Genomic DNA, 13,664 nt, shown 5'->3' on the forward strand with positions numbered 1-13,664 from the left:
CTTGGGCTTTCTCTAGAGCTCTCTTGAGCCACAGTACCACCTTCAGGTTTTTTCTGTGTACGTGATACCAAGGAATTGAACCCAGGTCTTCATGCATGCTAGGCAAGCCCTCTACCACTAGCCCAAAATCTGCCCCCACCCCTACACATACACCCTGGCTCTGTGAATATTTTTAATTTGAATTCTTTTGAATTTTTTTGTTGGGGGATGCCACTACTGAGGCTTGAACTTAGTGATTAGGTGTTGACTCTTAGTTTTTTTGCTCAAGACTAGCATACTACTTTAGTCACAGTTTAACCTTTTTTTTTTTTTTTTTTTTGGTGGTTAACTGGAGATAAGAGCCTCATAGACTTTCCTGCCCTGGTTAGCTTTGAACTGCAGTCCTCAAACCTCGGCCTCCTGAGTAGCTAGTAGTATAGCAGTGAGCCATTGGTTCCCAGCCCTATCCTGAATTTATAGTCACAATTATTTCTAAATATTTATTGAACTTTTTTCTTTCTTTCTTTCTTTCTTTCTTTCTTTCTTTCTTTCTTTCTTTCTTTCTTTTGCCAGTCAAGGGGCTTAAACTCAGGGCCTGGGCACTGTCCTAGCGCTCTATTACTTAAGCCACAATAACACTTGTGGCTTTTTTCTGTGTATGTGATCCGAAGGAATTGAACCCAGGGCCTCATGCATGCTAGGCAAGCACTCACCACTAGGCAAAATTCCCGGCCTTGAACTTCCTTATAAAAAACATTTTTCCATATGATTAACCCTTTCTTTTAAAAGTTAAAATAAAGATTAATACTGATACTAATTTATATTCAAAGTAAGAACAGACACTACAATGAATTCTAGTTTATCAACTAGAACGAATGTCTAGCAAGATTGTAGGTCCCATCTTGAAAAGATCTTTGATGCTCACTGAAGGTGATGAGAATAAAGTAAGCAAAAGGTAAAAAGAAATGATAAGACTTTTAAAGCATTAACATAAAAATAGATGAAGGTAAAATGTGAGAACCCTTGGTCTCACTGTCTCAATGACTTTGTCTTGGTCCTCAAAATTCTGGAGTTGACTTTTGAGTTTGGGAGAAAAGGAAGAAAAGGAAACCTCTTCAGACAAATATCTATGAAAATGTATTTCCAGAAACTCCACTGGTGGAATTAGAAGGTATTAGAGAGCTAAAGGTAGCTGTCCTGAAGTTTTTAATGCTATCCTTTGAAATTAAATTTGCAATCTTGGGTAGAGTTTTACCTTTCTTGATGCAATTTCCCTGGAAGTCTTGAATGTAACCTTCCAGGCAGTTCTCACACAAGAACCCAGTGGTGTTATGGAGGCAGTTGATGCACTCTCCACTCTCAGGCTTACAAATCTTGGGAGTTTTAATTGGATTCACATGGCCATGACACTGACATGGCGTACAGATGCTGTCAGAATTGTAATAGCCATTTCCACACTTATTGCAGTTCTTGCCTGTGTAACCATCTTTACACCGGACACATGTAGGTTCCAATTCACCCAATTCTAAAAGAAAGAGAACATCAGAATAATTTAGTAAAGTCTCAGGCCACAATTAAAAATACAAAACTATCTCTAGTCCTTAAACAGATTTATAAACTCTAACTCTACTCTCTCTTTTGTTAAGAGACATAAAATTGGGCAGGGAATTTGGCCTACTGGTAGAGTTCTTGCGTAGCATGCACGAAGACCTGGGTTCGATTCCTTGGTACCACAAACAGAAAAAAAGCTGGGAGTGGTGCTGTGGATCAAATAACAGAGTTCTAGCCTTAAGGAGAAACACAGCCCAAGGATAGTGTTCAGGCCCTGAGTTCAAGTCCCAAGACTGGTAAAAAAAAAAAAAGAGAAAGAGGAAGAGACATAAAATCAAAAGACATGAAATCAAACTAATACTTTATAGCTTATTTTTTAACTTTCAGGCTTGTAGGAAAGATAAGGCTGGTCAGAGAAACTATTTAGGTCGAGGCAAAAAAAATGCTTATACCAGGAGTCAGAATAATGATGATGGTTTGATATTCACATAGCTTTTTTATTCCTTCCTTTTCAGGCATGATTAATTGTACAAAACATGGGTTTAACAAAATTCCCATTTTTCTCTCTCTTACCTTACCATTTCTACTGTTGGTCTCCTTCACCTCTCACTCTGCTCAGTCTCCACAGATTATTTTATCTACCAACAATTCCAAAATGTACATCGATAGTCCATTTCACTAATATTAAATTTCAAATTATATACTGTATGTGTATATGTCAAACAACAGAAATAGCTGCCTTTTCCTAAATCCTATCCTTCAGTGTTCCCTATGTTTCAATGAATGCTACTAACATCTTGCCAAAACTTTAAATGTCATCTCTCAATCCTTTTGCGTCCTCTTTTTTTTTTCCCTTCTTCTGCAGTACTAAGCTTTGAACTCAGAGCCTGGCACTTGCTAGGATTGTCAAATAATTGCTCTACAACTGAGTCACACCTCTAGCCTTCCCTTCCTTCCCCCAACTAATATCTCAAAGTGGACTGTCCAGTTAAATTGCTCTCAAATTTGTAACAAATAAAGAAACAAATAATTAAATACATTATTGTTTTAAGCTTTTAAATTTTAAGATAATTGGCTTGCAGCAATAAAGAATTGTTATAAAATAAATAGGCATTACCTGTATTTGTGAGATTATTAAACAGGCACAACCAGTAAATATTATTAGGTACCCTAGAAAAAGTAACTCCTGAATGTTACCATGAAACTGATAAGCAAAAACTGTGTAGTCTTGACATTCCTGTGTTAACTTATTGTGCTGGCTATGAAAAAAAATATTTTCTTGCTAGTCCTGGGCTTGAGCTCAGGGCCTGAGCACTGTCCTTGGACTTTCTCAAGGCTAGAGCTCTACCACTTGAGCCTCAGCACCACTTCCGGCTTTTTTCTATGTATGTGGTACCGGGGAATCGAACCTGGGTCTTCATGCATGCTAGGCAAGCACTTTAACCACTAGGCCAAACTCCCGGTCCGTCTTCCGGCTTTTTTCTATATATGTGGTACCAAGGAATCGAACCCGGGTCTTCGTGCATGCTAGGTAAGCACTTTAACCACTAGGCCAAACTCCCGGCCGCTGGTGTGAAAATTTTGGTTCTCCTTTTACACATGCATTTGGGCTAGATGGTAGATTTCTAGAAAGCAAAACAATTTTCTGTTTTTATAAACTACTTTCACAAAATAGCATTCAGAACTCAATTTTTCAATGACATGTATAACTATCAGTGAGGGTTTCACAGACTTCCCTAGCTCAGAAATGAAGATTTAGAGAAAGGCCTTACTTATTGTGCAATTGCCTGTAGATGTCACTGCTGAACAAGGGCAGTGAAGACATCCTTTAGTGACATCAGGACTCTGGTAAAAGCCGTCCTTGCATTCTTCACAGTGATCCCCTTTGCTATTTTCCTGGCAGTTAAAACAAGCACCTAAAAGAAGAAAATTATTTTTTAAAAGATTTACCTTGAAAGCATGGTCACTTTCAAAAATAATGGCTGAAACAAAAAGAACATAAGAGTTACCAGAATAAGGAAAAGTAATAAGGATGGAATGGTTTTTAGTTTCTATTGTACCACAATTCTATACTTTCCACATGTGTAAATTTGATGTCCCCTTCGGGGAAGTTGAAGAGCATGATTAGAATCACACTATGCCCTTGTTGCTTTGTGATTATACTATTAAACAGGCTAATTAAGTACAAACTAGAACAACAAATAATCTTGTTATCAATTAAAATAAACTGTGATAGTTTCATAGCTTTGATACTGTATTTAAATACATAAATTAAACTATTAAACCAGCAATGGCTAGCAAAGCAAACCACAAACTGGGAGCCAGTAGCTTATGCCTGTAATCCTAGCTACTGAGGAGGCTGAGATCTGAGGATTGAGGTTCAAAGCCAGCCTGGGCATGAAAGATGAAAGTTTGTGACATTCTTATCTCCAGTTAACCACCAGAAAACTGCTAGTGGTGCTATGGCTCTAGTGGCAGAGCACTGGCCTTGAGAAAGTCCAAGGACAGTGCTCAGGCCCTGAGCTCAAGCCCAGGATTGGCAAAAAAACAAAACAAAAAAAAAAGAAGTAGAGCTGGGAGTTTGGCCTAGTGGTAGAGTGCTTGCCTAGCATGCACAAAGATCTGGGTTCAATTCCTTGGCACTACATACATAGAAAAATGCTGGAAGTGGTGCGGTGGCTCAAGGGTAGAGCTCTAGCCTTGAGAAAAGTCCAAGGACAGCATTCAGGCCCTGAGTTCAAGCCCCACAACTGGCAAAAAAAAAAAAAAGTAATATACCCATTACCTTACAAATGTACCTGTAACCCTTCTAAACATCACTATGATAATAAAAATAAAAATTTTTAAAAAGAAGCTGAGATTTGAGGTCTGGAAGCTTCCAGGACAGAAAAGTCAATGACCCTCTTATCTTCCATTAATCACAGAAAAAGCCGGAAGTGGTGCTGTGGCTCAAGTGGTAGAGTGCTAGTCTTGAGCACCAGAAGCTCAGGGATAGCACCCATGCCTTAAATTCAAGCCCTAGGATTGGCAAAACAAAAACAAAACAAAAAACCTAGGTAATACTAAGCAAATGGATACCAAATATGGGTAAATGGGAACTTAAAGGCAACAGGAGAATTTTATGGCCTGCTTGTCTCTATAGAGGGAGGGAGAAAAAAAAATGGGCCAGGAAGGAAAACAAGGAGGTCTCCAACCTTATTTGAAACTTTCTATTTCAAATATATAACTATGTATACATACATATAAACATGAAGCAAAATTCCAAGGTATTAATATTTATTAATCTTAAATATAATTCCATGAGTATTTGCTATAGCATTCTTTTTCCTTTTCTTTTTTTTTTTTTTTTTGCCAGTCCTAGGGCTTGAACTCAGAGCCTGAGCACTGTCCTTAGATATTTTTTTGCTCAAGGCTAGTGCTCTGTCACTTGAGTCACAGTGCCACTTCTGGCTTTTTTGTGTATGTGGCACCAAGGAATGGAACCCAGAGCTTTGTGCATGCTGGGCAATCACTCCTGGCCCTGCTATGATATTCTTTACAGATCTTTATAATTTAAATTTTCAAAATAAAAATTAAACAAATAAAGTGAAAAGAAAGGAGCAAATTTCTGCTTAAGTCTCTCTCAGTCCTGTTATGTAGGGTGCTTTTCCATTCTTAACTGATGGCAGCAGAATCCCCCAAACTTCATAGACTTAATAATAAAGACATCTTTAAGTTTTTGTTAGCTTGCATTCTGTTTCTTTAATATTCTCATATAATTATATATCATTCTTGAAAATATTTTAATGATAACATTAACAGCTACTATTTACTGATTGCTTAAGTTAAGCAGGGAACTCATTGTATTATATGTAAAAAAGTATTGTACTTAATCTTTTCAATAATCTACAACTACTGTTATTACCCTAAATTCATATATGAAGAAACAGATTAAGTAACTTGCTCCAGATAAAGACATTTCTAGCTGGGTGCTGGTGGCTCATGCATGCCTGTAATCCTAGCTATTCAGGAGGCTGAGAACTGAAGATCCAAGAGTCAAAGACAGCTGGGGTAGGAAAGTCTGTGAGACTCTTATCTCCAGTTAACTACCAGAAAATGGGAAGTGGCACTGTAGTTTTTGCCTTGAACAAAAGAGCACAGGGACAGCCCCCAGGCTGAGTTCAAGCACCCCCATGGCTGAGGTGGGAGGTTAGGAGTAGAGTTAATTTCTATGTTATTTGCCACATAATAATACTTAGATGACATTCACCTAATTCTATATTTTTATAAATTTGGGTATGTAATTGTTTAGGATTATAACTAACTATTACTTTGACGAGTAATAATTGGTCATGGGGTTTGAATTCTGGGCCTAGGTGCTGTCCCTAAGCTCTTCAGCTCAAGGCTTCCACTCTACCACTTGAGCCATAGAGCCACTTTCGGTTTTCTAGTGGTTAATTAGAGGTAAGAGTTTCATGGTCTTTAGTGCCTGGGCTAGTTTTGTACCTCGATCCTCAGATTTCGGCCTCCTGAGTAGCTAGGATTACAGGCATGAGCCACCATGAACTTATAATTACTTCCTCAGAATAGACCCCTGAAAAGAAAATTACTGGATTAAAGAAAAGACTTCTGATATTTGTTGTCATTTTTTCAATATTTTTACCACATATTTTCCAATATTTTACCAATACATTTACCACAAAAAGTACTTTGAAAATCTGATTCAATCTAAAAAGTCACAGAAAAAAACAACCCGGAGGTGGGCAAGAATAAGGACTGTGAAAAACCTCGTGAGTAGCCACCAGGGGGCAATCATATCACAGTACTTTCAGAAAAAAAACCTCACTTCATTTGAAAGAGAATGATTGCATGTAAAACTCGTGGTTCTGAAATCAAGCATTTGTATTCTGTCCTATTGGATTCACTTACATATATTTCCAAACAGAGAAACTATTTAGTTCTCTCATTATTGGCTATTTCAGAAATCATAACCATAAAAAAAGGATTTTTTAAAAATTTACATTATATCCTGAGCAACCACTACTTGGCATTTACTTAATGGTAAAAATAGCTACCTCATTGCTGAGGGAAAAATAAAAAGAATCTTCAATGTACATGACTTTTTGTTGCTGTAAAATATCTGGGGAGCAACTGAAATAGATTCAGGATGATAAAGCATTTCCCTCAGTACACAACATATAACCTAACCTTTGCTCTGCATGTTTTCCCAATCATTTGCTCATTTATTCAACACTTGGTAAATACTTACCATGAGCCAAGATTATTGATAAAGATTGTATATTGAAAACTGATATATATATATATATATTTTTTTTTTTTTTTTTTTTTTGCCAGTCCTGGGCTTGAGCTCAGGGCCTGAGCACTGTCCCTGGACTTTCTCAAGGCTAGAGGTGTACCACTTGAGCCTCAGCACTACTTCCGGCTTTTTTCTATGTATGTGGTACCGAGGAATCTAACCCGGGTCTTCATGCATGCTAGGCAAGCACTTTACCCACTAGGCCAAACTCCCGGCCCAAAAACTGCTATTTTTTATATCCTCCTGTTGCTTAGCATAGAGTAAATCATGTGTAACTCAGCCAAAAAATAAATACATAATTACAAATTTTGGTATATATTATGAAAAATACAGATTTATGAATGAGAACATATGACAGAGGTATTTTCATTTAGTGTAAAACATCAGGAATTGCTTTCTAATGAGGTGATCTTTAATTAAAGGCCTGAAAGAAAAATACGAGATAATAAGGCAAAGGGACCCCATAGGGTTAAAGGTAAAATAAAAAGACCATTTTAGTCAGAGGAAAGATCATAGAATCCTGAGGCAGGGAACATAGCTTGCTTTAGAAATAGAAGCTAGTGTGTCTGGCTTCACATACAGTAAAGAAAAAGAATAACATACAATATACCTGACAAGTAGGGACCAGATTACATAAAAGAAAAATGTAATGCAATTTCTACTAAATCAGCTTTGCTATATTTGCTTCACTAGATAAAGAACAGGTTTGAGCCTAAGTCCCACTCCACCTTGGTTGATTTTTTTCCAGGGAACTTTCAAATGTGCTGCTACTCTTTTCCTATAAAATCACTCAGGAAATTTTTACTTGTCAGAGTAATGTGCCATAATTTTTTTAACAGTATTTAAGTGATTTTTAAGGAAGTTCTTCTAAATCCTTACATTTAGGGATATTGAAGATCAGAAAATTGTCTTTAGTTTTTGATAGTTTAATTTTTCCAAAATGTGATTTTTCTTTGCTATTATTTTTCATAATGCTTCAAGGTTTTTCACCTTTCTGAACCTGTGAGTTGATGATTCTCATTGGTTTGGAAAATTCCTAGTCATTATCTCTTTCCTTCTTGTCTGCATCTCCCTTGTTTTTTTCCATTATATTTTCTCTAAATGCTTTGGTTTGGCTATTCCAATTGCATTGTATTTGGTTCTACTAACCTTGTCTTCACTGTGTTCAATCTGTTTTTAAGCCCATACAATGAGTCATTAATTTCTGATGTATTTTTCAGTCTAGATTCTTTTCTTTCTTTCTTTCTTTCTTTCTTCTTTCTTCCTTTCTCTCTCTCTCTTTTTTTTTTTCGGTCCGCTGTGGGGCTTGAACCCTGGCCCTGAGCACTAGTTCCTGAGTTCTTCAGTGCCACTTCTGGTTTCCTGGCGGTTAACTGGAGATAAGAGTCTCATAGACTTTAGTGTCCAAGCTGGCTTTGAACCATGCTCTACCATGATCTTAGCTAGGATCTCAGATCCATGATTTCAGATCTCCTGAGTAGCTAGGTTTACAGGAGTACGATACTGACTCCCAGCACATTCTTTTTTATTTACTTATTTATTCAGTTTTGCCAGTCCTGGGCCTTGAACTCAGAGCCCGAGCACTGGCCTTGGGCTTTCTCAAGGCTAGAACTCTTACCACTTAATTCACAGCATGGGTCTTCATACATGCTAGGCAAGCACTCTACCTACCACTAGGCCAAACTCCCAGCCCCCTGGCTGATTATTTTTTAACAGAATAGAACCCTCTATTGAAATGCTACCTCTTTTTTGTCCAATTTGTCAGACTTGCCTCTATCTTCTTGTTCTTTTTGGCAGTACTAAAGTTTGAACTCAGGGCTTCATGCTTGGCAGGCTGAAATATGCTTCCTGCCTTTACGTTTGCACTGGTCATTCGAGATAAGCTCACTTTCTCCCTTCCTGCCTCCCACTCCTGGAATGTGCCCATAATCCTCCTTCTTTACTCTTCCCAATGAAGTTTTTATAACAGGCACATGTGCCACCCATATTCAGCTTCTTACATGGAGATGAAGTCTTGTGAATTTTTTTTTTACCTAGGCCAGTCTAGAGTGATTTGCCTGATCTCAGTCTCCTTTGTTGCTGGAGTAACAGATTTGTTATAGGAATGAGTCACTATATGAAGATATCCTCTGTTTTTTTAATATATTGATTTAGTAAGTCTTTTTAATATTTTAATCAAATTTAATGTATGAATCATGATATTCATGATATTAGAAATTCATAATTTGTCTTATAACTATGTATATACAATTTTATAACAAAAGAAAAACTATAAGAAAGGAGAAATGTCTTATATCATATGAAACACTTAAAAGTAGCCCAGTGCTAAAAAAAAAAGTTTATAATTGCTTCATTTGCCTCTTACCAGTGACTCAGGCCTTTAATTCTAGCTAGGGGGAGGCTGAGATCTGAGGATCACAGTTCAAAGCCAGCCTGGACAGGAAAGTCTGTGAGATTATTTCCAATTAACCACTAAAAACCTGGAAGTAGTATTGTGTCTCAAAGTACTACAGTACTAGCCTTGAATGAAAAAGCTCAGGGACAGTGCCCAGACACTAAGTTCAAGCCCTACAATCAATAAAAAAGAAAGAAAAAAATGCTTTTACCTTGCTAAAGAGATGTCGCAGATTTTGTAATCACTTTTTGCAAAGTTTATCAACTATTTAATAAGTCTTTTTAAAATTTACTTGATTGTTATTATAGAGGTGAGATAAAGAGGGGATACACAGGGGCCGGGAGTTTGGCCTAGTGGTTAAAGTGCTTGCCTAGCATGCATGAAGACCCGGGTTCGATTCCTTGGTACCACATATATAGAAAAAGTCGGAAGTGGTGCTGAGGCTCAAGTGGTAGAGCTCTAGCCTTGAGAAAGTCCAAGGACAATGCTCAGGCCCTGAGCTCAAGCCCAGGACTGGCAAAAAAAAAAAAAAGAGGGGATACACAGTTACATGAGGACATTTCCTTTTGTACAGTGTCTTCTGTTCCCTCATTCTCTCTCTTAGTCCCTCTTTCCCATCTCCATCCATTAGTTGCATAGTTCGCTTTCATCAACATCCAGCAAGCTGTGATTTTTCCACTCTTTCTCCCTCAAGTTCTCTTAATAAATCTTTGTATTCCAGCTCTAACATTTAGATTACTTGTAGTTCTGCTTTCAATGTTTGCATTCTCTTGAATTTTTTAATCTTATGCCAGACATGGTATAGAAAAGAACCAAAAAAGAACCTTTCCTCTGCAAGGCTGATACAATGAAATTGAGGTGGACTGAGATGGATTGCAATTTTATTTGTATTTGTCAGTTCACCTCTGGTTTGGCACTATGTTTTGGTCATAGCCCCTTTGCCTCCTCACTCATAAAAATCTGTGAGTGATTTAGCCCTAGCCACTGTGGCTTAAGTCTGGGACACACTCCATGTACCTTCAGAGTCTGGGATTGTCTTGAGAGACATGACAGTATGTTATAGTCCTTTCTAACAGGATCTTGTCTTCTCAGCACAAAACTATTTCTCTCTAACTTTCAGACTCACCTTCATCTCCTGCATTGTCAGCTAACGTCCTGTGTACAGGCCTTGAGTTTAAGGTCTCTAGTTTCTAATCATTGTGCAAACTCCAAAAGATTTCCAAAAGCTCTTCTTATACCTCTTAAGAATTCCTTTATGTGGGTCAAGCCTAGAGTCAACAGAAATCCTCCAGACAGAGGGTATAGTCCACCTTGATTTGACTGCAGCCAGCTTAAGTCATAACTGTCATGATTGCACCTGAGAAACTCCGCAGTCTCTACACATTCTTCAGATAAACAAAACCACTGGTAAATGCAGTTTTACAACTGGAACCTGGCGCCCTCAGCATCAGGAATGTATGTTCTGGCTTTAATGAAAGCTACTTTTGTCACCATGTTAGCCTCCCTCCTCTGACTCAAGTTGAAAAAATTCAGTGATCTTGTTGCTGCCCTTGACTACACTTCCAGTAAGCCCCTCCGCCCCCTGCCCAATAAATTGTACTCTGTTCAAAGCTGGATCTGTCTGACTCTTTGGCCTCATGGCATTTTTAGTCAGTTCTTTTACCCTGGTTTTCCAGAACATCTGGTGATCATAAGCTTACTTGGGAAGAGGTCTCTAAAATTTCTATGAAATTTTAGTTCAGATAGTTCTTGCTTCCAAGGCTTTCCAATCATTCTGATTTAAAATGTATGTATTGTCTTCATGTTGTTATAAAAGGAATATAACTTATTGTGTCCTATGATATTTCATTTAGAAGTGAAAATCCTTTTACACTATTTGAGAATCAATGTATATTGAAAGCCCTCTATGAAAACAACAGCAGAATAATATAAAAAAAATTAAGGAGAGTATGTACCTGAATGAGCATCACAGCTGGTAGACCGATTATTGCAATGGCAGGGCAAGCAGCCACTCTCACTAAAGCCATAATATCCATCTTGACATCTGTTACATGTAGAGCCGGTGATACCTACTCTGCATTGGCAACTCCCAGAACTGTAAATGAAGGCAAAGACAATAAACAAAGGTAAATTATTTTGAAATTTTCATTGCCTAGCATCTCATATAGATGATCTTAATGTAGAGCAAAGAATTCCAACTAGATTTAAGTCCAACTTCTAAGAGCAATTTTCAATTTAAATTAGAAGCTTAATGAAGTATTTATGACTATATAATTCAGCTTGTATTTTTAAATCTTATGCCAGACATGGTATATAATATCCATAATAACATGGTATCAATACTAATCATTTGTGATCACTTTTTAATCTTCTATAGCTAATAAGTGAGAAAGAATACAGGAAGAACAGAAATGCTCAATGTAAAAATCTTTGTTTTCAATGCACTGGGGGCATAAAACTTGTAGCACTGTTATATTTCATTCCTTAATTATTCTTATCATTGTACAGTGCTATTGGCATTTAGTCAACACTGGAAAAAAGAAGAAACACCAACTGGCTATCACCCAAGTTTTAGCTGAACAATACAAACACATAGATCTTAATAAATGTGTCAGCTCGTGTCCACTTTGATGCTTGCAATTTGATAAAATTCTCTATATGGGGCCAAGGATGCCCAGCTGGAGTAAAGGTTTTTCTTAACATGCTAATTATGTACTTCAAGATTTTAGAATTTATCTGGATACATTTTGGCACCAGTCATATTGACAGGAGACAACTGAACTGAAGACTCTTTATAAAATAATTTCCTTAGAGATTTAGCTTCTAATAATAAGCCCCTGTGGATTTGTTAGACTTAGTTGAAATGAACAAAGCTAAACTTACTAATACCTATACAGCTCTTATGCATAATAGTTAAAACCATCTCTACTGCCTATTTCTGTATTAAAATGAAGGTTAAAAATGTGTTAACTGGAACTCTGGATTTAATTTTGAAAAAAAAAATGGAAGTCCTATAGATAGTCTACATGTATATCTACTTGTAGCATCCAAACCTAAAGACTGCAAGTTTTTACAAATATTTTTTTAAATTTTTGACCATTTAAGATGTGTCTATTACTCGAGTTAAATAATGAGTTTTACCTTCTATATTAATATATATATTTCAAATGGTTAAAGTCTAACTGTATTTCTCTCCTCCACTGTCCTATTTCTCTGTAAGCTCAAGAAATTTAAAATAGGAATAGAAAAAAAAAACAGCCTTACATGAAAATTCTTAGGGCTTTACTCAAACAAAACATACTGCAGAAAATAAAGAAAGCCAGGTTCCTGAAAGCCATGTCTCAAACATTTGTATTCTAAGAATCATCTATCAAACTCTGGATTCCTATTAAAAACTGCCTAGGGTGTCAAGTTATGCAATTTCTTAGGAAACAATTTTACAGAGAATGCAAAATGAGCCATCTAAAAGTAAGAATAATATAACAATGATGATTAGTAATAAGAAACAAGGAGTCCCATATATTGAGGGCCGATGTCAAAAATATATATTATCTCTGATCTTCAAGATAAATTTAATAGGTAAAGGTCATAATCCTTGATGTACTACTGAGATAATAAAGGTATTGAAGACAGTAATAGGCCATAACACAGCCCAAAGTAGTTTCCCCAAAGCATATCCCTATGAGGAGGCTTGACCTTCAGAATTCTCTTCTGGGCACTCAAAAGACTGATGCAATGAGTAATATTTCTCCCTGGAGAATCTGTTCCTTAGTTACTTACTAAAAAAAAAATAAGACTAGCTTCATGAATCCTGATGAAGCTGTTGACTGAGTCTAGATAGCAGCCTTCCTTTTCCTGGGCAGAATTTAAAGTAATAGAATAGGAGGTGCCTTTCTCTCTTAAAGACAAAAACAAAAACAAACAGAGAGAGCAAGAGAGTGAGAAAGAGCACTAAGTGGGAAAGTTTAGTTGTGAGACTGCACCAGAAGTGCTTTTCTATCCTGTTACTCATGGCTCATGGCCAGTGTCGGCATGCATAAGAATTAAATCACTCAGCAAACATAAAGCATGCCTGTGTGACTGCTCTTATAGAATAAAGCCTTTACAACATCCCCTTTCATGACTCCCTCTGTTAAAGACCTTTGAATGCTTTCTGAAGCAAAGGTCAATGATATTAAATGAAAAAAAAAAGTCTATTAACAGAACACATGCTTATCCATAAATCTGAAATGAAACAATCAAGAAGTCACAGATTCCTATCTGGAGAATAAGAGCACAGAACTAATTTTTTTTGAGAATGAAAACAGTACTTTTAATAATATTTTTGGAGAGTTCTATGGGATTTCCTCATGGTATCTAGGAACAGAACTAAAAATTTAATACAATCAAAAAAATCAATACTTCTGATATAAACTAACAAAAATTTTAAGGATATAAGTTGTT

General features: G+C 36.8%; 1 protein-coding gene across 3 annotated transcripts in view; it reads right to left on the reverse strand.

Annotated features, from left to right (window-relative positions):
- Megf9 (multiple EGF like domains 9) overlaps positions 1–13,664 on the reverse strand; it is a 92,320-nt gene that overhangs the window by 9,433 nt on the left and 69,223 nt on the right. For all 3 annotated transcript variants that reach the window (XR_016534989.1, XR_016534988.1, XM_090330530.1), the window contains exons 3-5: positions 11,177–11,316; positions 3,303–3,446; positions 1,235–1,504 (exon numbers count right to left, since the gene is read on the reverse strand). Coding sequence is in view for 1 of the 3 variants with exons in the window: in XM_090330530.1 (XP_090186656.1) it covers positions 1,235–1,504; positions 3,303–3,446; positions 11,177–11,316 (554 nt within the window). In the remaining 2 variants the exon portion in view is untranslated. The remainder of the gene's footprint in view (positions 1–1,234; positions 1,505–3,302; positions 3,447–11,176; positions 11,317–13,664) is intronic.

The sequence above is a fragment of the Megascapheus bottae genome, chromosome 3, assembly GCF_031878675.1.
Source record: "Megascapheus bottae isolate mThoBot1 chromosome 3, mThoBot2.hap1, whole genome shotgun sequence".
In the NCBI taxonomy this organism is placed as follows: Eukaryota; Metazoa; Chordata; class Mammalia; order Rodentia; family Geomyidae; genus Megascapheus; species Megascapheus bottae.